We start from the raw sequence: 24,745 nt of genomic DNA on the forward strand, positions 1-24,745 counted from the left end.
TTGGCTTTACTTATAGCTGAACTGCTCAACTTGTCTATCTTGTCTCAACTTGTCTTCCATTCAAATAGAATCCACTGCATTTCTCTTCCTCAAGTGACGTCTAAAAGTGGTGTGTGTGTGTGTCTTGGAATCTAAATTACTGACACTACTGTCGTATCCCCCCACCCTCTAAGTTAGATGCCATTTGTTGCGGTATAAAGACAGTAGGTGGCGACAAGCACCTTTGAACTGGATCAGTAGACAGAACTTAAACGTTAAAGGTCAGTAGCAGCAGTTGACTGCAGTTTTTAAATGCTTCTTCGGCGTTCTTAAAACTGTTTCATCTTATTCGAAACGTCCATAGCTTAACAGCCGCTCAGTGTCCATTCACAGAGGACCCCATAAATTTAGCGATAACCATCGCCTAGAGGGCGGAAGATTCTCACCGCCCAACGCACACCACACATGCGCTATTTTCAAGTAACGTCATTCAACATTCCGCTTGACTCACAGTTTGGTATTAATTGTAGTTTAACAGCTCACGAAGAACAGGCATAGACTACATCATTGTCTACTTCATTTCATGACACTATCAAACATAGGCTTTGCAGACATAACTTGGAACTTTTTCCACGCACTTTCGAGTAGGCCTGATGTCCCTGTCTTTCAGCATCTTTTCCATTTGTGCAATGCGTTTGTTTTGCACAACATGCAGTTTCAAAGTGCTAAGTTTCAAAGGGTTTGTATTATTAGGTACATCTTCCTGACTGGCGTTCGCGGGGATTGTGTTTCAGCTGGTTTGCTAGTATCTCATCTTTCTTCAGTCTGATTTTCTACTTTTGAACCAGTTTTCGGTGAAATGGCTGTGCCTGTATACAACAGTAAAATTAGTATAAAGACTTAAAGTCAGATACGGTGCACACGAAAGCAAAACCGAAAGTTCAAATTTCATACAGCAGACACCATTAGGGGCGCCACTAGAAATGTTGGGCCCTATGAAAGAATATAATATATTTATAATAATAATAATTATTATAGTGTTCTTTGAGGGCACCTGTCAGTGCTGGGCCCTTGGAATCGTTGCGTTGAAGTAGGCCACGGTTTTGTATCTCTCATTTGCACAAGTGTATTATGTATTAGTACACTATGTTTTGTACTTCAAAGTACAGCTAATTTGACCAAAATACCACTGTCCTCATTCAACATCTGTGAGTAGGCTATTTGGTAGAGACACGGTGAAAAAGATTGTCTTTTTTGGCACTATCCAGAATAAAAATAAGCAACTTCTATTGTCAATTTTTGTTCAAATACCTCAAATGAAAACAAAGGAGTCATGCTATGTCGCTAGGGGAATTGTGGAATTCATCACCGATTTGAGCAACGACATAGTAGAGTCGAAATATTGCATATCTCCATGTAATTTGCATGGGGCGTGTTTATCTGTTACAGACACTAGTCCATGTACCTCCTGATCGCTGAGGTTCCTACAGACCACAAGTGGCACTAACGGAGTTCTCTGGTCTGAGTGTGCGCATAGACTGGACACGTGCGAGTGCGAGCCTGTGGCGGCGACAGCACACTGTGTTCAGGTGCCTATTGTAAACATAGCCTAGCTTTACTCTCATCGATACGATGACAAATACAGTGATGGCCTGTTTAAATTTCAGTAGATGATATTGAATAGTCTGATACGAAGCTGATATGATTCGACAGAACGAGGGATCAGCTGGTGAGTAAAACACGAGGATAGTCTCGCAAAGACGAACCTGTTATTTATCCTATAATCGTGTTTTGCAATCAAATCATCTTAATTATTCTTAAGCCCCTATTAAGGTTTAAAATAACATTTACACGAGCTAATGTAAAAGCGTTGGCTCAATTCTATCAAGTAGCCATGCTACATCCGGCTTTTCTTTATAGGCTGCACATGACTGGGTGAATTTGCAAATGCAATTTCCTTATGGACACATTTTATTGCGATTCTCTAACATTGCAGGTCGAATAATGATTTATCGCTAGAGCATAAGATCATTTTTATATCGGCTCACAAACTAGATCACAAGCCATGGAAAATATTCGGTCGACAGACTTTGTCTATCTACATGAACGACTCTTTTCTTATCTGCCAACAGCTAACAATAAACAAACCACATTTCGCACCATTACTTGCCGAATCCATTTAGAATTTGACTCAGATAACCACACAACGACATGGTTCACGAACAAAACCACAAGAGCTACAATAAGACCATGCCCAGTTTAAGACAGACGGCATTGTTGTTAAAATGAGATCCAGATTATGTTATGGTGTTCGCGAGGAGAAGCGAGTTAAGTAATTTGTGCACGTGTCTCTCCCCCCAGCGTCCAATTACCACCACTTGCCTACTTTGTGCAGTTTTCTATAGGCTAAAACACGGCACTCAATCGTTCAACGAGACTACGGATGTGTACACTCAGACGTCCGCATTTAATTACATAGTAAGTATGACCTGTGTATGTTTGTCTTTCCTCGAATATTTATAATACTTATACACACTGAAGACGTAATTACAGCAGTAACCCGTTATAAACCTAGTAAGAAACATGTTTGCAAACCAGAAGTAGAGCAGTTGCCTCCAAAATGTATCTGGTGTATAGTGTTCAGACGAATCTCCTTAATTTGACAAATGTGCTCAATGTCCATAGAGGCGGGCGAAACACCCCCATTAGATCCTCCTGTTTGCCAAAGTGCATGAGTGTTATAGATTTTTTTGAGCTGGGAGTAACACCGCATGCCATAAAATGAGTCTCCAGTGTACAGAGAATGAAGTTCAGGAATCACTACCGTATACTCATCGCGCGCCACCCGCACGCCAGATTACCGACTGGAGGTATAATACCTTGAGCAGACCTATAACTCGTCGTTACTGAACTGGGTACGTCTATGTTTTATCGGTTTACTTTACTACCACGCTGTTAAACGGTGCTTGGCAACGGTATTTACTAGTTTAACCCTTTAATTCTTCTTTATTGCACCTCATCTGTGTATATATAAATAGTGTGACTTCTTTTTTTGTGGCAGCTGTCTGTTTGGCAGCATGAAATTGATTTATTAGACATTAGTAAAGTACATCGCACTTTGATGTTTTCGCTGGCTGTTTTCAGTCAGGAATTTTAATGATCTGCTCAGGTTGAACTAAGTAATAGTGACGTTAAAATCCGGGCCTCGGGGAAATTTTTTTTCTTGTACATGCAACCTGTAATTTGTCAAGTAAATTATATTTTTTTTACACGTGAACACACTGGTAAGCATCTTTAGGAGATCATGGTTAACCATTACTGCCAGAAGTGTATGTTGCAAAGCTACCTTATTTGTGCATACTTTTTTTTTTTTTTTTTTGCATCCTCACCCATTTGTTTAGAGTACATCCATAGTATCCTATACATTTTAGCTGAGACGTATCCAGGAGGGAGCATTGTACAAGACCCCATCCTTTACCATTTCTGACATCCTCCTCGCCTTGTACAGCTTTTAAACTGAAAATCCCTGTGCAGAGGTACAGATTGCACTGTAACTGAAGAGTGATGCTGACGAGTAGACCAGTGATACTGTGATAGTGGAAAGGGGTTATCAAAAACCAGACAGAGAAGCATATGGGCGCGTTGTTCTGAATGGTGATGCTTGATTTGTGTGATCGTTTAATAGTTACTGTAATGAATGCGATTACATGTTCTTTATCTTCACTTTTAATTACATGATGGTTTTAAGACACAACGGCATTACGACCATCAGTCTGCATTTTAAGACTAACTTTAGCTCTTGAACACACTTGATATGGAGGAGTTTAAATGTGGTCGGCCTAAATGAGTTGTACCATAGACCACTGGTTTTCAGTCTGTGCCCCGGGTCTCCCTGCCCTGTGTATGTTTGTTTGATTATGCCATTTGAGTCATTTAAGGGCTTGGTGATTAGTTGATCAGTGGAGTTGGGTGTGGTTGTTCAGGGCTGAGGCAAAAATGTGCAGGGAAGAGAGGAGGGGGCAGCCTGAGGAAGGGATTAAAAACCAGCGGTCTGAACCTACGATTGTCATGAGTAGTTTTCAGATGGAAGTATAGCGTGCATTATCCACAGTTCATTATGCGTACAGGTGCAGGCAAGTTGGTTTGTGCGCTGTCGCTTGCCGTTTCCACCTGCTCTGTGTTCAGTGGAGATTTTCTGATGTTAAATGCTGAGATGTGATGTTGTTTTGATTCTCTCTTGCAGCTTTGTCCTGTCTGTTAGAACCCGCAGCTGAGAAAAGACAGGTAAGTGCCCAACAATATTTAGCATGCTGAAAAGGGTTTGTAAAAACACGTTCACGCACACACACACACACACACACACACACATAGAAGACACACAGACACACACACATTTGTGTGCATTTGTTCTGTGTATTATGACATGCACATGCATACACAAAAACACAAACGCACACAGACATGGACACAGCACAAATATTATTTAATAGTTCCAGTATTAATGGTCTCATGAGTCCTTCATCAGTCATGTGATGTGTTTGCGGAAGCCGATATCTTTGGGAGATCTAAAGTCCACACGATTAAAGATGACACACTGGCCGGGTCTCCCTATGAGAGTCCAAAGGTTTTTTTGGTTTTTCACTTCTGTGGCATTTTTTATTTTCTGTTCATGTTCCCCCATACATTCAAAAGGACTTCAGGCAGATCTCAGTGGTCTCACAGCTTAGTATCCTAACGAAAACACTTAAATGAAAACAGCGTAAAGATATTTTACAATATGGAGCAGTTTTGATGAATAGACAGACTAAAAGGGTTTGGAGTTAGCATTGTAGTAAAGAAATAACAACAAAATATTAAAAGTCCCGTTAAATAGTGTAGAGTTATACTTTGATTGGGTGGACGGAGACATGAACAGAAAGGATAGCACTAGCTCTGCAGTAAAATAAATCAATAAAGAAATAAGTGCGGTGAAGAAGACTATACCGGGCAGTTGTAGTAGTGATAGGTAATGTGGATGGGAGGATGAATGGAGGTGTATAAAAGCACAGGTGAGCAGTAGCTATACAGTGTCGAATAGGCAAACTATACTGAACAGTCATTGTAGAGCTTTTGAAAAAGGTGTAATAACATGGGTTTATGGAGTATGGATGGAATAGGGAATGGAGCGATAAAGGGCTGGAAGAGCGGAAGGAAGAATGGAACAGAGTGGATGACCGGTTCGTTTCTCGACGATGAAAGAAACGGCAAGGAACTCAAAACATTGATAATAACACATAAAGAGCCCCAAGTTTGATTGAAGAGATGAAAACAAGTATTTTGAATGCTTTTCAAAATACAAGATTTGTTCCTTTGTGTTTTAGTGCTTTTGGCACACAGTTGTCCTGAGGCTGCTTATTTTTCTGCACTGGGGAGATGAAAGTGAAAAATGTAATAACTGACACATTGTCAGAGATCTTCCAAAAAAATGATACAAAATATGATTTCTATTGAACAACCAAAACATGTGAGGCAGCAGGCTAACTTTTTTCAAACTTGCCAGTGTGTTGCATTTAAAGAATTTGGTGCTGTAGCCTAATCCGTTTGACTAACAATTAGAATAGCAAGCGGGGTATTGAAACTGAATTTGTTGTGTATTGTTAAAGCTATCATCAGCATTTTCAACCCAAGTTTTCGGTTTGAAGCCTCAGTCTATGCATGTTTGCAGCAACTTGATATTCCTGTTCAGATGTGTGTGTGCATGTTTGTGTGTGTGTATTAGCCTATGGCTTTATCATTTAGCGCACACAATGTGTGGGTGGAGTCTGTGTCTTCATAAACACTCCAAACTGCTCAAGGCTCTTGGAGATCAGGATCAATATGTTCTCAGCATAGTAACCGTACAGTTTAAACTTCTATCAATTGTGGTCGGTTTTCTTGAAAGAAAGTTCACCTTTGTTGACATATGGGTCTAATGTAACAATTACTTCCTTGTAATGAAATATGTTTCACATGACTTTCAATATATGTTCTTTCAACATATTATACTTAGTAGTATTTGTCACTTACTCATTTTCATCATTTAGATTTTGAATCAGTAAATCCACTCATAGCTTTACAAGTCTGCCTTGAGCGAGATCTCACCCGAGATCTTTATGCTGTGAGAATGAATGAGAATGCTAGAACACTACGGTTCCCTTCATTTCAGACTGGGAAAAAAAACCTCAGACTCTGGTTAGGAGGCAGTGCCTAAAACCAGAAGGATTTCCACCTTCCAAGACTGGTCTTTGTCTAACCTGATTTAGAACGACCTCCATATGATGTGTTAGAGGAGAGGAGTATGTCAGTGTTGATGACTTATGACTATCTTTGGTATCTGGAATAATTAGTTTCTAAAGTATTTGAGAAACATACAATGGCTTAGCTCATGTCCCACCAGCACGGCAGTAAAACAGCAGCTGTTCGGCTGGTGCAGCAGAGTAAAATGCAGAAGCTAACAGTTTCCTGTGTGCGTGTGATCCATTAACGATTACGTAAAAATCGAGAACTGTCACAAACATTTCAGTAACCGGCATGCCCTTAAATGAAGTGTGTGCATGTGAGCTTTGCTTCAGATATCAACAAACATCAGAGAATAAAGCCGCTGGGTGTGTCCACATAAAAGGGGGATGTTCCATCATCAGCTCGTTTTGTAGAACAACATTAATTAAAAAAAAAAAAAACAATACTGTGGCGCTATGGGTCCAAGTGAGACGGTGCCAACAATGGCGTTGGCAAATCTTGGCATCCCTTTAATGTATCTGTATCACCCACTCAAGCCCACCCAACTAAGGAACAGCTCCCACACCTTAAAACAGCTGCAAACCTATAGAAAATGGGGCCCGTGAAGCAGAGTGACTAAACTCTAGCTAATCTCCAGCAGACTAAACTTTTCCACATTGACCAGAAAATAAAACTTATACCAAGTGTCAAACAAGCTACAACACCATTAAGAAGAACATCACCAAATATAACTCCATCTGGAGAAACTCAAAAGTGCATTCAAATTGAGTCCCTGTCATGGTATATCACCCTTATGAGAAAAGGTGTCAGTAGTAATCACAGATGGGGCATCACCTGTTCTTTTTTTTTTTTTTTTCATTTTTTTGAGTGGCAGGAATTTCAGGGGGTCTGCTATCAGTCAAGGGAGATTGGGTTCAGATGTTATCTGCTAGGAGCAGACAACATGTTCTCAGGGTAGGCGGACACACTTTAATGTTATCGTCGCATGGCAGGAAGGAAACTGGCCACGAACCCAAGTTCCATAAAACCAACCTGCGAAAACAAATCAAACACGTACCTGCACATGTGTGGACGAAAATGGCACAGTATTATTTTGGGAGAACTTCACCCCTGTGAGGCCCTGTTTTTCCCTGTCATCATGGAATGAGTCAACTCACTCTACTCCTTCTAATCTGCAGAGACACTTGGTTTACGGTATGTTCTGCCATCTGGAGCCGTGAATGGGTCGAGCCTCCCTGGTTACATCATAATTACTATTGTAAAGAAAAGACAGCACTTGCATCCCAACTCCATGTATGACTACTTAATTTGGTTTTTAAAAAACGTTTTTATGTACTCTGTGGCCTAAGCACATGGTCAGTCCCAGTTCACTGACTCAGCGTAACTGTTCACAGACACTTTTAATTTGGAGTGCGTTCCTTGTTATGTTGTTGTGTTAAACGTATATTTTGCTCATTATATCTACGGCTCACATATGCACTTAAGCAAACCAAACCCCTGAGGGAAAGGTGGGCGAACGGTTCTTCCATTTAAATGGAAGTTAAGAGGATTTGGAAAAGTATACACGCCTTGAACGTTGCCTCCTTGAATAGAAATTATTAAAATGGGAGTTTAGTCAAAATTAGACTTTGCTCATTCTTATATCAGCCCCCTAATGAAGGCATGACTGAGACAGAGGCTATGGAGAAAAGGTGATGAATGTTTGACATTTCGAATTTCTCATGCCCCCTTAGGGCCTTCTGCAGTATTTCACTTCTTCCTACTGCTGTTATCCTGTCAACCAATTACAATTAACTTGTCAATCCTTTACAAATTTCGTATATAGAGGTTATGTGGAGTATGGAGAATTCCTGTATGGATTTTTTTTTTGCTGTGCACACAGCCTTGGGAAAGCCAGCCAGCTGTACACCTGTGTTTGGGATGATGGAAAGAAGCTGGGGGCCAGGCCCTGAGCTTTGGGAAGACAGAGAGAAATCATCTGCACAAATGAGTGGCTGATTGATCCTGACAGCCGTGACATATTGAGAAAAAACTGAATTGTGAAAAAAGGGCAAAAGCATTTTGGTCTTATAGGTTTGCTCCAAAAATGATACATCGTGCATTTTTATGAAATTTTATATCACTTGTGCTGTGAAACTTATATTTCACAGTAACTTAAGAAATTTCTGGGGCGTACTATGGCCACTTGGAATACCCACTTGCAGAAACACAGAAGGAGGGACGGTTTTGCTCACGTGTTTAAGTCTGGCATCAGTGACAGCGGTCATCTGAACTCGCCAGCTTGCGTATCAGTGTCTTGTTGAACTGAATAAGTTGCGAAATACAAAACAGTTATTTTTTTTTCTCTTTTGTGGTGGTTACGGGGCTGTTATTTGAGATGGTAGGAGCAGGATGTAGTTCCTGATGAGGAGTACTCCTAAAATCATTCCCATGACAGATGAGAAGAGTATTACTGTACTTGCTACTTTAATGCTGTTATTTATTATATGTACAGCTAATGAAGAGTTATTCTGAATCATTTCTAGGTTCAGTGTTCAGAGCGCTGAGCTACAAAAAGAGTTTTTCAGAATATCTGTAATTTCACTGGGCTCAGGTTCCAAAATACGGTTAAAAGTGATATTAGTATTAAGTCTAATATTCACAGTGAACCATTAACCAGATTTTCCTCATACCTTTGGCACGACAGTATACTACATGATACAAACGTTGTATGATTTGACCAATTTTAACGTTTTACTACATTTAGTTCCTGAAATCCAACCTGAATTCACCCTTCTGCTGGAATCATGTTAATCCAGATTTTTTGGATAAAAAAAAAATCAGGATTATCCTCCTAAAAAGTTTTGAACACATACTGAACATTTGATCCAGATCAAAACCAAGACTGGATTACGTGATCTGATCTAATCTGATAGCCAAAATCCGATCAGATTACTACAGCACTACAGCTTTTGGTTTAACTTGTCGACAAATCTTGTAGGCCCAGTTGTTCAAAAGGTTTCATCTGGATCAGAATGATCTGGATTTGGAAATCCCATGTTTTGCTGTCCAGGATCAGGTAATCCATCTTACTTTTGTGCTGGTTTGTCAAAGGAACACTGGATTGGATCACCCTGATCCAGATACAAACATTTCAAGATTACCAAATCCAGATTACCAGTGCTCTAAATGGGACTACATATCACAATGTTGGCTACTAGCCATGTAAAGAACAACAGGTAGAATAGCTAGCGGGGGTCACTTTATTTGAAGAGATTAATAGAAACTAATTTAGCAATTGTTAGAAACTACTTTTGACTGGTTCAACTCTGGTGATTGTGTCATTGTAATTAATATACAGTGACAAATGACAGTTAAAATTAAATTGATTATTTTTGTTTGATATTGACAGCTGTTTGGGGGATTATTTTATGGGGACTAAAAAGGCTTAATAGGTAGCCTAATGTCTACTTCATCTACTTTATCACTGTCACAGTTAAACAAATCAGTTGCAATATATAAATAAATGTATTGTCGGGCAGACACTGTGCAGCTTTCAGAAAGAAAAGGACATTTGTTAACCTTAAGTGTTCCTTAGTAATTAAAGTTGCAGTTGTGTAAACTCTCTCCCTCTTTTTCACCCTTCTTTATCTTTTTCTATCACCCTCACTCTGCCTCTCTATCCCCATCCCCTTTGATCCCAGTTCTCTCTTTTATGGCATGGCCCAGGCTTCCCTTTAGCGCAGCAACCCCGGACCATTTGGTCAAATGCTGTTAACGTTTAATTGCGAGGGAGACTAGATCACCTCGGAAGGTTAGTTTCCCTGTGAGAATGGAATTCAGACCATGCCACAGGCCCCATCTGCATTGCTCCACTCGGGCACAAACTATGTAGAACAAAAGAGAAATGAAACTAACCATAAGATATTATCAATTAAATACGCATATCGAGTTATAACTGTTCGTATAGTCATAAATGCGCGGTAAAAGTTGAAAATAGCCAGGAGCCAAGTCATGAGCAGCTAATTATGTGACCATCGGTGTAACTGTGCTGTTTTTAATGATAAATAAGGCTATTTGATCTTGTTCGGGAGCATAAAATGCTGGAAATACGAGTACGCGGATGCAATTTTACTATTCTTTAATGGGAAAAAGTTACGTAAAATTATTTCAACCGAGCTCAAATGAATACCTCCCAAATTACAAGGAGTGTCTCCTCCTTTCAGGCAGAGACACCTCCAACACCCCCCATATCAGACAAAATGCCAGACTCCCTACAGTTCAGTTATGCTAAGGTTCAGCTCCAGTTGAGCTCCGCTTGTATCAGCCGTAATATAAGTCCATCCGTTCTGTCCTGCTCGTCTCCACGAACAATCGGCCCACGCTCACCGCAACGGAACATCCGCGATGCTAAAAGACTTTCCCAGCACCGACGCGAAGTCACGCTCACGGTCTCCAACTGCCAACCTCAATAACTCCGGTTTCTCCTACCTGAACGTGGCTGGGCCTGCTCTTCTTCTTCCTCATCCCTTTTCTCTCCCTTCCTCACAACCCCTTTTTGTGTGTAAGTAACTCCACTAGAACATCACTCAGATAGTTCTTTTGGTTAAACGTGCCTCTTCCTGAGTAATGCCTCATGCTCGCGTAGTTGTTCATTCATACATACTTGAGGCAACGAGGATATCCTTATTGTCTACCGTTAGTTGTTCGTCTTATTGTCTTATTGTTTGCAGTTTAGATGCTGTTATGTGTGTGTATAGCGGATGTGCCTAAATTCCACCTAATTTCCAGTTTATTCAGCATTCATTCTGTACCGTTTGAATTTGATCGTTGTATTAAACGTGTACGTTCGTATTCCTACGCTTTGAGTACGTGATAAGTAGTTTCCAAGTTACTGAATGTGGCGATCCAGGAACTTAGTTAGCTAGAGGTATTGAATTCGAAGAGTATTATTGTACTTGCTACTTTGATGCTGTTATTTATTATATGTACAGCTAATGAAGAGTTATTCTGAATCATTTCTAGGTTCAGTGTTCAGAGCGCTGAGCTACAAATAGAGTTTTTCAGAATATCTGTAATTTCACTGGGCTCAGGTTCCAAAATAAGGTTAAAAGTGAGATTAGTATTAAGTCTAATATTCACAGTGAACCATTAACCAGATTTTCCTCATACCTTTGGCGCGACAGTATACTACATGATACAAACGTTGTATGATTTGACCAATTTTAACGTTTTACTACATTTAGTTCCTGAAATCCAACCTGAATTCACCCTTCTGCTGGAATCATGTTAATCCAGATTTTCTGGATAAAAAAAAAAATCAAGATTATCCTCCTAAAAAGTTTTGAACACATACTGAAGATTTGATCCAGATCAAAACCAAGACTGGATTACGTGATCTAATCTAATCTGATAGCCAAAATCCGATCAGATTACTTCTGAACAACTGGGCCATAATGACTGAATGACTAGTTTAAAAAATGAGTGTGTTCATGGTTCACCAGGGTGAGGATTTGGCAACACTGCCAAAGAAAAAAAAGTTTCAGTTTGCACTTTGAGTTTTGTCTTAAGTTTACTTTTGAATCTATAAATTGGCTTTGAAAAAGTCACTGACCAATAACAGAAGTAGAATTTTTCATAAGCCCATTCCATATGGAACTTGCTCCTAACGTGTCGTCATAAGCAAAGATAAGGAATTGAAGTAAACGTAATCAGAGGAGCAGTAAAGTTGTGTAAAAAGTGCTCCTCGCACGGCACTCTCCAGATTATATTAGAAACAGTAGCCTACATCTGACATGATGAAAACCAATAGCAAGTTAAGTGTAATGGTCACAACCCCCTCCTTGTGTGTGTCTAGTGTCTGAAAAGATGGTCCACTCTAATTAGACTAGTGTTGAGTGGCAATTGGAGGGGAGACTTTTTACTTTTCAATACATAGGGTAGTAAACGATCCACTAATTGTGAGACTCTGATTGCTCTATAATTAATAATTTAGCTCAAAACCATTCCCATAACCATGAATGCACAACACGGCTTTTGAATGTGGGGGACAAGCAGTTGTGTAATGTTTTTTGAAACTTTGAAATCAATTCATAATTGAAGAATAACTATATTTGGTGTTACTAAGAAGTGTACAATGTCTTGGAAATGATTAAGCTTGTGTTGTTAGATGATTTCTCAGTTAGAAAGAGTTATTCTATACTTTTACTGTTCTGCTTATACTTAAACTGAGTTCAATTTAACATGCCTAAAAATTCAAGGAGTATTACCTCCCCTTGGGCAGAGACACCGCTTCAATTTTTCACCCTCCGAACCGCAGAAAATGGCTGAATATAACTATTTTAATCTTAGTATTTTCTTTAATGATTTTTGGAATACTTTAAAACATGTAGATTTATTGAAATTTCGTGGCAGGGATTACCAAGCTCAGGTAAAGAATGAACCATTACACGTGTTTTTGTTGAACTCCTTAAGCAATATGACATGGAAAAAAGGAAATGAAGTGGAAATTGAACTTTGGTTCCACCAAATTAAACGCTCACTTGATGCTAAAAGACTGTGAACTGAACAGAATTGCTGTGGTTGAACTGTGGCCCAGTTACCACAGGATCACCTGATCTCTCCTGAATATGGAGTTAACGTGCTCTCATTTGACCTCAAGAATCTCCGGTTGGAAGGACTGATAATCTCTCACCTCTGTCAATCATTCGTGCCCTCATGTTACAGAAAAAAAAAAGTTTTCCTCAATGTTTCACTTTTGTCCTTCATCAGAAAATAACCCACTAACCTGCTTTCTTTCTCTCTAACTTTCTCTATATCTCCCTTTTTCTCTTTCATCTATCTGCCCTCTCTCTCCTTTTCTCCCTTATCTTCCCTCTCTCTCTCTCTCTCTCTCTCTACCTTTTTGTTATTTATGTTTCTTATCTCTCACACTCACTTACCTATCTGCCCCCTCCACACACACACACTCACTTCCTCTTCCTCTCTCTCTCTCTCTCTCTCTCTCTCTCTCTCCCTCTCTTATTTTTTCCTCTTCTCATTGACCTTTGTTCTCTAGCACTGATTCATGGACAGGCTTTCACTCACTCCTCCCCTCCCTTCTGTCTCTGTTTTTCAGATCTTTAGTCATGGCTAAATCTCAGGGGCAGAAGCCCACTTCACCCATCGAGGGTCCTGATGGAGGGTGGGGTTGGGTAGTGGTTGGGTCTCTGTTTGTGGCCTCTGCCTTGGTCTTCGGCCTCATCCGTAGTCTGGGGGTCTTCTTCGTGGAGTTTGTGCAGTATTTTGGTGAGAGTGCCCAAGCTGTATCCTGGATCACCTCCATAGGGGTTGCTATGCAACAACTCTTCAGTAAGTACCATATATCCCAATACATTCTCTGCTTACACATGTATGAGAGCAGTGTGTTTGCTTTTTTTTTGTAACATGTACAACATACATGCCCTATCTGCTGCCCAGGCAAAATTTATGGTTAAAGCTGTTAAATGTGTGTGTGTGTGTGTGTGTTTAGGTCCTGTTGGAACAGCGCTGTGTAATGCGTATGGAGCCCGTCCTGTTGTGATGATGGGCGGGTTTCTCTCAGGACTTGGTCTCATTTTGGCCTCACAGGCCTCAACCCTCAGACACCTTTACCTAACCATGGGTCTCATTTCAGGTAATACACACACGCACACATACACAAGGTCACACACACTCACTCACTCAGACACACTCTTTTTGTTGTGCAGAGCAAAACCTCTATTCATTACTGGTTCATTACTGGTTAAGCTGACAAAGTTCATCTCAGTTTAACAAAGGCTTCAGTGATCATGTATAAAAGTACTAGTTTGGGACTTGTTTGTAGCAACAAAACCAGTTTCACCTACCACTGACCTTAGTCATCGACAAAGGATAGATACCATACCCATGCCATGAAAGGAAACGTCCTTACTCACTACCACACTCTGTCTCTGTCTCTGTCTCTCTTTCTCTCACAGTACATTTTTTTCAAACATTGTATTTCACTGCAGGCAGAACAACTAACCAAGGGCTTTTCCAATCACACGCTCAAAACAAAATATGATACTGTCCCCTTTCTGAACAAATTTAAGAACTACAACAGTTCTTCTCAGACAGATTTAGCATCTTTAGCATTTTTGACTGGATCGTCTCTATAAGTGGCTCTTTAAATGATCTTTAAGAACTAAAGCTTTACTTTTAATGTGTACACTTTATGACAAACACATTCTCTCTTTCTCTCTCTCTCTCTCTTGCTAAAACTTGTTTAGGACCACAGTATATTGGATTTGTCTATATAACCTGATAAATTAGCAGCAAATGTAATAGCCTCTAATTGTTTTATTCATATCTTTGTCTTCTCTCTCTCACAAATTCACTTTTCTATTTCCTGGCTACCTGTCTCTCAGGTGCAGGCTGGGCTTTTGTCTTCACCCCGACGGTGGCGTCTGTGATGCAGTACTTCACCGCCCGACGGTCCCTGGCCATGGGCCTGGGCTTCACCGGCGTGGGGCTCTCGTCCTTCGCCTTCTCTCCTCTCTTCCAGTACCTGGTGGAGGCCTATGCCTGGCGCGGGGCATTACTCATACTTGGGGGGCTCAGCCTTAACATGGTCGCGTGTGGTGCTCTCATTCGACCCATAGGGTCCCCAAAGACTCTAAAGATGGTATGTGGATCTCTGTATGTGTACTAATCTGTCCAACCATCCATACATAGGTTGATTTTGTGTGTGTGTGTGTGTGTGTGGGGGGGGGGGGGGGGGGTAGTTGGTCTTATTGTACCTTTCTTATGTGATTTTTTTGTGACTGCTGATGTTTTGTATGGTTTTAATGGGAATGTTCCCAAAGTGAAACAAAAGTATATTCAAATAGCTGCTTTAAGAAAGAAGATGGCTCCAGTTTTGCAAACATAAAGACGTGAAACTGAAAACTTTGACCATCAGTACAAGCCTTGGTTAGCATTATCTCTCCCTACTTCTATCGAGAACAACAGCACCGACGCAGCATTTAACAACAGATAGCGGTGTTAGCTGATGGAGTAGTCAAGAGCTCGGTGTAATCTGTGATCACGCTATTTTACGCGTTTGGATTGACATATAGACAGCTGTTTCCTTTTGGTTTTCTAATGAACGAACATCACTTAGAGGCTGGGAAATATGTTTTTATGTGACACAGCGGATAAGCGTTTTTTGTACTGTAGGCTGCAAGGAATTGTGAGGATTGTGTGCTAATGAATTGGTCGGTGCACATCTTTCTGTTTATATTGTTAGCTTAGCATAGCTTTGGTGGTAGGTTATCATCTAAAACATTGTCCTTTGCATGTCTGTACACAAAGAGGTTTCAGCTCAGTGATTACAATGCTGTTTCACCCGAAGAGAAGTCAACCTGTGTTGTACTGCAGCCATCGCGCGGTCACTGGAAGATGTCAAGGTTTTTTGAAAGTGCTAAATACGAACCAGAAGACATAAACAGTATCTCCATTTGGACAGTTTAAAAGATTAAAGATTAAATCTCCATGATTGCACACATACACTGCACAGTGAGCAGTGAGTTTGACCTCTGCATTTAACCCATCCTTACTGTTGGATTTTCTTGTGATTTTACAAGTAAGCTTTATTTGGTGGTGGTGGAACCCGGCAGCAAGTCCGCTTGCGCCGCAGCTTAACTCAGAGAACTGTTACCGTGATCAGCCTTTTATACCATGAAGCAAACAGACAATAGGTGTACAATGTTGCTTGATGCAAATCAGAATCTAGGTGTTAATGCTAAATTCCCCTTTTGTCTGTGATGGCTGCCATTCGCCCATTACCGGTTGTATTTTGCTTTAATCAATTGCTCTTGGCTCCAACAGTAACGCGGCGCCAAAGGTGTGAAGCTTTCTTTGTATCTATTGGTAATAAGACCATCAGGTTAAACAGTTCTCCTATCATGAACCATGTCTGTTCAGATGTCACTATAATCTTACATTACCCAACCAGTAGTGAGCACACATAACCACTAGGCACAGGAGCAGTGGGCAGCACACTTGCCCACTGTTAGGAGTTAAGTGCCTAACCCAAGGGCACTTCAGCCATGGATGTTTCCTGCCAGTCCTGGGAATCGAACCAGTTTGGTCACAAGCCCGCTTCTCTAACCATTAGGCCACAGGCTGTCCATGACCTGCTGGTTGTAACTGGGTTCCATACTTTTGAATAATTGCGCAATATGTGTTGTTTGGAGCTCTTGAAAAGCAAAGATTACTGAGCAAGTTTGACTGTGTATCTTTCTTTCTGAAATTATATAGGAAATACTCCATTGGTATTTCCAGCGGCTCTTAAAATTCTCAATTTTATTTGTGTGTGCAGTTGTTCATTGCGAACTGAATGTTGTTACACAATTTAAGTCAAAGCATTGTTAAACAATGACTCTGCTTACCTTACACCCGAGGGTTTGTCCGCGTGTCAGCTGTAAAAAATAGTGTAAGAATAACTTTTGCATACTTTGAAGTGTAATGAGCTTTCAGGGCATCCCAGAGCCCAATCCCCTTACCGTCTTGCGCTGCCAGAGAAAGAATTCTGTGGTTTTATAAGAAAAAAAAACATGTTTTGAAACGGCAGAGAATAAGGTAGCAATGATCTGATGACTCCCCCTGCTCTGACAGCACTGGAACAGTTATAAAACATATATCCATTCCTCAGGCATTCTATGGCTGTCCCAACCTGACTCCTCAGCCCTGTCTGTTCAGTGAATGCTTGCCACAGGGAAAGTCAAAAATGGACTTTAACAGTAATCATAGAGATGCCTTTAATTTCAGACATGGAGTAAGCTATTCTGGTTGTGTGGAGTTGTCTGTGACTATAGGTATGTTTGCGTGTGTGTCTGCGTTGTGTAAACAGAAGTGAGAGTGTGTTCTGGGCAAACTTACAAAGATAACCCTCTGTCTTAAAACAAGTTGGAGCAATTCACACAGAATTTGGAAATGATATAGCTCTGTAGAATGTGAAGATTATGTGTTTAAACCCACTCTCCCTCTTTCTTTCTCTCCTTTCATTTTTTCATTTCTGTCTTTGACGTTCTCTCTTATCTAACACCCCCCCCCCCCCCCCCCACACCCATCCCCCATCCTCCTCCTGTCTTATACTGTTTTCTGTAACTGTTTTTGCCTCCCCTTTTTCAATCTCCTCCGATCTCCTGTCAGAGCGAAAAGTTGACCGGGGTCTCCAGATACACCTCGCTGTTGTCGCAGGTGTGCGTTTACCTCGAGCTTTCCCTGCTGTGCAGTCGGGCTTTCCTCACCTACGCCATGGCCATCACCTTCTTCAACGTAGGCTACTTTGTGCCTTACGTCCACCTGGTGGCGCACTGTCGGCAGATGGGCTTCTCCGAGTACCAGGCTGCCTTTGTCATCTCGGCCACAGGCATTACTGACATCGTGGGCCGCGTCGTGTCCGGCTGGGCTTCGGACCTTGGCCACCTCCGTCTGCCACACATGCTGACTGTCTGGACCGGCCTGCTTGGCCTCTTCATGCTCCTGCTGCCGGTGAGTGGTTCGTACCCGGGCCTGCTAACTGTCAGCTTGGCTTACGGGTTCTGTGCCGGCGCCATGACCCCCCTGGTTTTCGCTGTGGTGCCCGAGATCGTGGGCATGAGCCGGATGCTAGGCGCTCTGGGCCTGTTGCAGCTCATCGAGAGCATTGGAGGACTCTTTGGAGCCCCGATGTCCGGTAAGAACAAGCAAAATAAGTCTATGACCTTGAGCTTGTGTCTGAGCTCAAACACTAGGTAGCGTTTGAACTAGTGTACATACACACACACACACACTGTATATGTGTGTGTATGTATGTGTATATATATATATATATATATATATATATATATATATATATATATACACACACACACACACACTATACTGTATATCTGTATATATACTGTATATGTGTGTGTGCCTGTGAGTATAAACATATGTTTACAAATCCAAAGTCATCTCTTTCCTCTCCTGTGAGTGGAACTTTTTTTTGACAAAAGGTATGTTTCAACATCACACTGGTACACACTGGTTGTTGTTGTTGTTCTATTATATCGGTTTTTCTGTCACTGTGTTTTGTATGTCATGGAAACAGTTCTATGTCAGGTTTAGTAGCAGTAATGTAGAGTAGTCTCATGACCTCACCAGAAAAGTGTCAGGTAACATTGGAAGGGTGTGGTAAAGTCAGGCTGAGGTAGATGACATTAAAAGAGTTTAAATTGGGATAGTGCAGTTACTTACTATCAGTTCAGACATTCTATAACGTTCCCCTCAAATACACTTAACGCTGTGAAGAGAATTTATCACCTGTGCATGCAACCGCAGGCTATCCCACGCTGAGTCCTGAACCGCCCTGCGAACTGTTCTCAGGAAGAAACAAAAATCATATGTCACCTGCAGCCTCAGGCTGGGACAATATTGGTTTTTCTCTGTTAGAGGAAAGGAGATGTTAGCAGTTCCTTACACAATGCGCGGGGACGACAAAGGATATACATCCGAGGATCCTGTTGCATTTTGGTTCATGCTTCTTGTTGCTTCTTGTACCCGTGTCTGCCACAAACAACTGCTGTTCCCCGATCCTGTGGTCTTTTTTCGCTCTGTATGGGCTTCAAAGTCTCCTATAATCAGTTTCTCCATCTGTTACATGTGGCTTTTTTAGAGGCCATTCTGATTTACAGTCACAGCTTTCATAATATCCCTCTATTTCACCAAAGACTTGACATGATCTTGGGACATGATCCCCCCCCCCCCCCCCCCCCCCAAAACAATAAACAAACAACAGAAAAAAACAAAAAACAGAGACAGCTGTGTTACAGCAGAATAAAAATAGATAATCAAATTTGTTCTGTTAGTCCCTGATTGTTTGTAATGTGCTGGAGGGACCAGAACACACACAGACACATACAGAGCTGGCTTGTCTTCTTTACACCCAGTACTTGACCTAAGACTCAGTCATAAGATAAGAATATCTTGGCTGTTCCGCTCCAAAATCTGAGATGGTGGCAAAATACATTGCTCAACATGGGAACAGTACAAACTGTTATCTTACCAGTGTGTTAAAAGAAAACCACCAGTAGGATTATGTGTATTAAGAAGGCAAAAAAGGCTTGAGGGATTTTTTTCTTCTTTTTCATAGGGTAATTTAGGTATTCGATAAATGTGATCTAGATGGAGATACAGCTTGTGCTTTGCTGTATTCCTCCTCTTGTTAAGTCCTGTCAAAGTGTAAAACGCTGATCTGTTTTGATAGAGATCTCTTCAGAGTCAGTTTAGTTCAGGCAAAAGGTGTCCAAAGGTGTCTCTCCTTCTTCTTTTTTTTTTATGGTTGTGAAGAATGCAGGAGGGTCAAAGTGTGTGTGTGTGTATTCTTTAAACTTTTTTTTTTGTTAAATGTGAAATGTTTGTTAAATATGTCTTTCACCATACTGTATTTTATTCTCTCTCTTTCTCTGTCCCTCTCTCTCTCACTCACTCTCACACACTTTCTCTCTCTTTCTCAGGCTGGCTGAAGGATTGTACGGGTTTTTACACTGCCTCCTTCATGGTTGCTGGCAGTTTCCTCATCCTGGGAACTGTGGTAACAGCAACCTTGCCCCATTTTTGTTCCTGTTCAAATCCACCCCCACCCTGCGAAACAAAGAAGACCCCTCAGGACCACTGTGTCGAGGATGGTCTGATGAAACACATCTCGCCCTCTGAATCAACCTCAGAGAAATTACAGCTGTCGTTCCCTGAAGTGGAGTTGCCACTCCATAGGAAAAACAGCATTCCAGATCTACAGTCTCAACATGAAGACACAAATGTCAGCAATGACAACACAGAACATGATAAATGTAGCCGAACAGTCAATGCATCAGATCAGAAGATTGATGCTGAATGATTCCAGCCAGGAGATAGCTTATGTACATTAAAAAAAAACCCCAAAACAAAACCAAAGCCTGCCCACACAAGCTGATGCCTTTTAGCATCTTAGTCATGGTTAGCGGCTTCAACAGACAGCTAACAGGAAGGGTAAGATTTGCTTGGCCAATCACAGTGACTGCTTTTGGTTCAAGCTCTCATGGGAAACTTTTATTAAATATGGTTCGATGTGGTGGATGGGAAGTATTTGAAAGGACAGTCATTCTAGTGCTAATCAGACCAATCATTTTGTCTTTTAGCATGAATGACTGTTCTGTAAGTATCTGCGTGTTTTAAATTGTACATGATTTTCAGGCCTGGGCCAGTCACCTCACAGTGAGTGCCCTCTGTGTTCGTCTGCAGTACTGTCTAAATAAGCCAGGCGATTGGCGTAGCATCGCTATGTTCGCCACTACTAGCCCGGACAGGGGTTATAGCCTTAAAAAAGACATGAGGACAGGGTTTGTTTTATTTAAAAGACGAACTAAGGTTGTCAGATTACCTCAGTCAATGAACTGTGCTCGGGCTCGTGACGTGCTCCCTTGTTAGCTGTCCCCTGTTATCGGCTTATCACCACGCATATCCAACAGCAACGCACAACCATGCCACTGACTGCCGCTGCCGAAGTGCCACAAGGTTCTCAGAAAAACTCGACTGGAATCTCCTTTCTGGAACTGATAAAGGACACGTTGGAAATTTGCCTGTTAACAGTTTAACGATCGATCTTGCGTGCGTCAGGAAAAACTCCTCACCTTCGAAATATCATGGTTAAATTCAGATGCATTTACAGATGTTTGAAACCTTTGTGAGGACTAGGTCTAAGTAACAGGACGAGGATAAAAGTTTATTAACATTTTTAAGTTTATGTGTATTAACTTTGTGGAAACAATCCATGCTGGCAGAAGGCGCTGAACTGTCCTCTAAACGAGGCTATGCTCGATCGGTTATTTGTGATTTTATCTTTAAATAAAACATTTCGTGCAGTTACAGATAACAAATAGGACATAGTAGCAATGAGGTTAAGAATACAGACAGACCGAAATATAAAACGTGCTATGAAATGCGAGGTGCTAAAAAGCCTTCTGTTTGAGAGCACAACCACAAGAACATACGAAGTCGCGAAAACTTCGACAAGACCCAAACACTGGACAAAAAAATAAAATGAGGTTTTTAAATCGTGGTGTTAAAAGATGACGGCATAACGTTAATAAAACATGGTATTTAAAGCAAAACGGTTTCATAAAGCAAGATGAACTGCGGTTTGGGACCATGACACGCGCACCAGATGTTAAAACGCTGTAAACTACCGCATAAAATGCGGATTTGCAGCACAGAGAGGGAGGTACTCTTTACCTGGAATATCTTAACATTTGCCCTCCAGTTCTGCTTAAGAATCTTTAGCTAACTTTAAGAGCACCACCTTGTCCGAAGTAAATGTGTTCGGAGAATCTGTTTCTCCCTGTGAACCGGGGGTTATTCCCGTACCATATTGCACTAGTTCTACATAAGATGAACTGACAGGAGCTCAGTAACTTAAGTCGCCCAGCTGGGGGTTGTAATATCCGTTAAACATTATCATGCTATAGGACACATTGCACCCCCTCCCCCTCCTTCGGTACGTGTAGCTACAGTGGCAACAATCTGTTCTGATAACGCGCGTTTCATGCTGTTAGTTTTACTTTCTCATATACCTAACGGGGGAATGGTCGTGATTGTTATTTTAATGTTTTGATATATTTACCCTGGTTGTGGGGTTCAGAATAAGTTAATCGGACGGCATCCAGCCCTCATATCGTTAAACACATGTAGCAGATTTGGTAGAGTGGCAGATTTTCAGTGACAGTTTGTCCGCTCAGGAAAGACCCTGGTCTCAGTTACTGTGTTTTGGCAGAAGACCAAGGTAGACCACGCGTGAGTAACTGACACAAACCCATTCTGATCTAGAACATTCCCTTCCTCATTAAGCGATCTTGGAAAGACTTGGAGTGAAACACTGACAGATGAGTTTGTCAACAGAAAGAAACTCATGACGTCTTCATTACGTAGTGTCACCAAACTCTGAAAAGTATAACTAAAGATAGTCACATGTGTCTGTAGTCTGGGATGTTCAAATTTTATACAGGATTTTTCTCCAAATTTTCACTTTGCGCAACCCCCTTTCGTATTAGGAAGTGGCTGATCTCCTAGGCAAGCATCCTGTCTGGATATTTACCACAAAAAGAGTTTAATAATCTATGCTTTTTATCATTCATTTAACCAATCATTTTAGGCCTATACATGCAAGCTAGCGTTTGGTACGGATTCTTTAGACTCAGAAAAAAGTTTCAAATAGACTGAATTACGGTAAAAGCTCTAATGCCCAGTCAGGTTTGGATCTGCCGTGACGTGCTTTGGTATGGAGCGGTTCTCTGACTATAGAGAGCACCGTGGTCTGTGAGGTGGGTCGTAGCTGCCCAGAGGGTGTAGCGTGTGAATGGATTTGTTTTTAGAAGCCGCTGAGGCTCTCGTGTGCAAAGTCGAGCCATGTGAGCCATAATACCCCACGCCTGGGAAAACCGAGAACTCAAGGCTGCTGAATTCTCCCTCTCGTACAAGAGAAGAACCCGCAGTTTTCTCTCTCACGCAAATATGCGCACGCACGCACACACACACATCTGACCAAGTGTCCTTTTCGGTGCCAGGGTGGTTGTACACCGTCGTTATCGGTAAGACCCTAAGAGGGGGAGGTATCAAATGGGTCCAAAGAGACAAGCTGAGTCTATTTACGGAATTCTAGGCAGTAACTTTCATTTTTGAGTTACAATATCCCAGAGGCTTAAAAGATGTTTTATCCAAGGGTATAAACCGCCTTCTGTTTCATTGCTTTGTTCTTTACTTACACTTACACTTATTTCATCATGGCTGATCATTCAGTCAAATTCGTTGAGCCGAGTATTGACATACAGTAAAAGACGTGAACTCTTAGGCTACTTATTGAGAACTGACCAGAACTGCATTTTAGCTTGCTGGGTTTTGCTGCCTGAAGAATGAGATGAATGGAAATGAATGGAAAAAATGCAGAGGGTAATCAGTGCTGATGTGTGTCAGTCTGGTCACAGTCGCTGACTCAGTCTTTTGCGCTCAGCCCGTCTGCTCCCGGACTTAATCTGTTTCGCTGTCGGACTCAAAAAAAAGTCAATGTCAATGCTCAAGCGCACACATTATTGGATCCATTCAGTTTGTTTCTGTTGTTTCTTCCTTTCTTGTGTTTTCCGGTACGCACATGTACTAGTAGGACGGTATTTTTTGTATGGTGATTTCAATAAAATGACGTAATTGCATCACTGTGTGCTAAACACTGTTTCAGACTGATTCCTCACTGAAAAGTCTCATAATTGTTCACGTTCATTAACAAAGTGAGTTTGAAAACTAGTGTGTACCAATGTTTATGGCTGAAGGGAAAAAAAGAAAGAGAAGCAGGTACGTATAGGCATAGTTTCTTATTTAAGTGTAATGCTAGCGCAGTTAAGAGCTCTACAGACGCCTGTTACATAAGTGGCTGCAGCGGTTCATACGTAGGATACGCCATCTGAATTTACTCAAGGAGCTATTTTCTTTCTCTTCTCCCAGGCACTGACAGTTACAAAAGTACAGTGTGTCGCTGTAATTAATAATTGCGTCAAAATAAAAGCACCCGAGGCAAACGTAGCCAATCCATCTTTTCTTACCAAGTGGTGTGTGTCAGCAAATAGTCAGTGTGTTCTTGTGTAACTTCTGACTTGGCAGACTCGAGCATTCTTAAAATAACAGCACAGGTGTAAAACCTCTTTTATTGCATTATTCAATATGTAACAGCAGTTTTTAATCAGAATTTTTTTTCAACTAAATCAAACTGTTACAAAATGATGACATGTACATATAAAATAAAACAAGATATAATAAACAGCCAGACAGATCTCACTGAGTTGCAAAATGATGAGGAATGATCCTAGTCACCTCCAGGCAAAAAAAAAAAAGGTTCTTACATTAACTTGTAATTCATGAGAATGAACAAGGGGAAAAAAGCAACATTTGAAAATCACCTCTGTTAAAGATATGCTGGATACACTATTCAAGGTATGCCATCAGGATAGGGACATTTTCCTCTACAGTTTACCCTAGACAGAACACAGACGGCTGTTGTATTAGGGAGGGGATGCGTTATTTGTATTTGGGTAGTAGTTAATGATTCAGTGGCCTTTGATCAGATCAGGTTGTCTGAGACTGGGTCACAGTGACACAAAGTAAAGTATTTAGTTTATAGGGCATATTAAACTGGGCTATTAGCTCCCAGGGTTGTAAGCAAAACCTTATCTGCTTAATCTGACAAATGTTATACTGCACAGTTTGGACCAGCCAAAAATCTGCTCTCCCAAGCACAGCTCATCTGAATGTGTAAATGAAGCACATGTGTGGATGTACTCCATGTGGAGAGACAGGCAGTTGGCCATATCAGGTGTCTTGAAACTCAATGTCTTGTCACTGTGGCTATGTAACGGGAACTCCTCAACATAGTCTTACACAACAGTCAGCTGAGCAACAAGTCAGCAACAAGCTAGATCTTCCAGTGGTGTTTATGTGTGTGTGTGTGTGTGTGTGTGTGTGTGTG

The 24,745-nt window shown here is 41.2% G+C and overlaps 1 protein-coding gene across 3 annotated transcripts; it reads left to right on the forward strand.

Annotated features, from left to right (window-relative positions):
- Positions 1-1,524: 1,524 nt before the first annotated feature.
- On the forward strand, positions 1,525-23,414 carry slc16a13 (solute carrier family 16 member 13). Of its 3 annotated transcripts, XM_030780190.1 has the most exons (8): positions 1,525-1,708; positions 2,341-2,457; positions 4,223-4,263; positions 13,334-13,566; positions 13,727-13,870; positions 14,622-14,878; positions 17,389-17,914; positions 19,719-23,414. In XM_030780190.1, exons 4-8 carry the CDS (start codon positions 13,344-13,346, stop codon positions 20,096-20,098), a joined length of 1,530 nt encoding a protein of 509 aa, XP_030636050.1. In that variant the 5' UTR covers positions 1,525-1,708; positions 2,341-2,457; positions 4,223-4,263; positions 13,334-13,343; the 3' UTR covers positions 20,099-23,414. The 3 variants fall into 3 exon arrangements, with proteins under 3 accessions (XP_030636050.1, XP_030636052.1, XP_030636051.1); XM_030780192.1 differs by lacking the exon at positions 2,341-2,457; XM_030780191.1 differs by lacking the exons at positions 1,525-1,708; positions 2,341-2,457 and adding an exon at positions 2,812-2,894.
- Positions 23,415-24,745: the final 1,331 nt, after the last annotated feature.

The sequence above is a fragment of the Chanos chanos genome, chromosome 7, assembly GCF_902362185.1.
Source record: "Chanos chanos chromosome 7, fChaCha1.1, whole genome shotgun sequence".
NCBI classification, from domain to species: domain Eukaryota; kingdom Metazoa; phylum Chordata; class Actinopteri; order Gonorynchiformes; family Chanidae; genus Chanos; species Chanos chanos.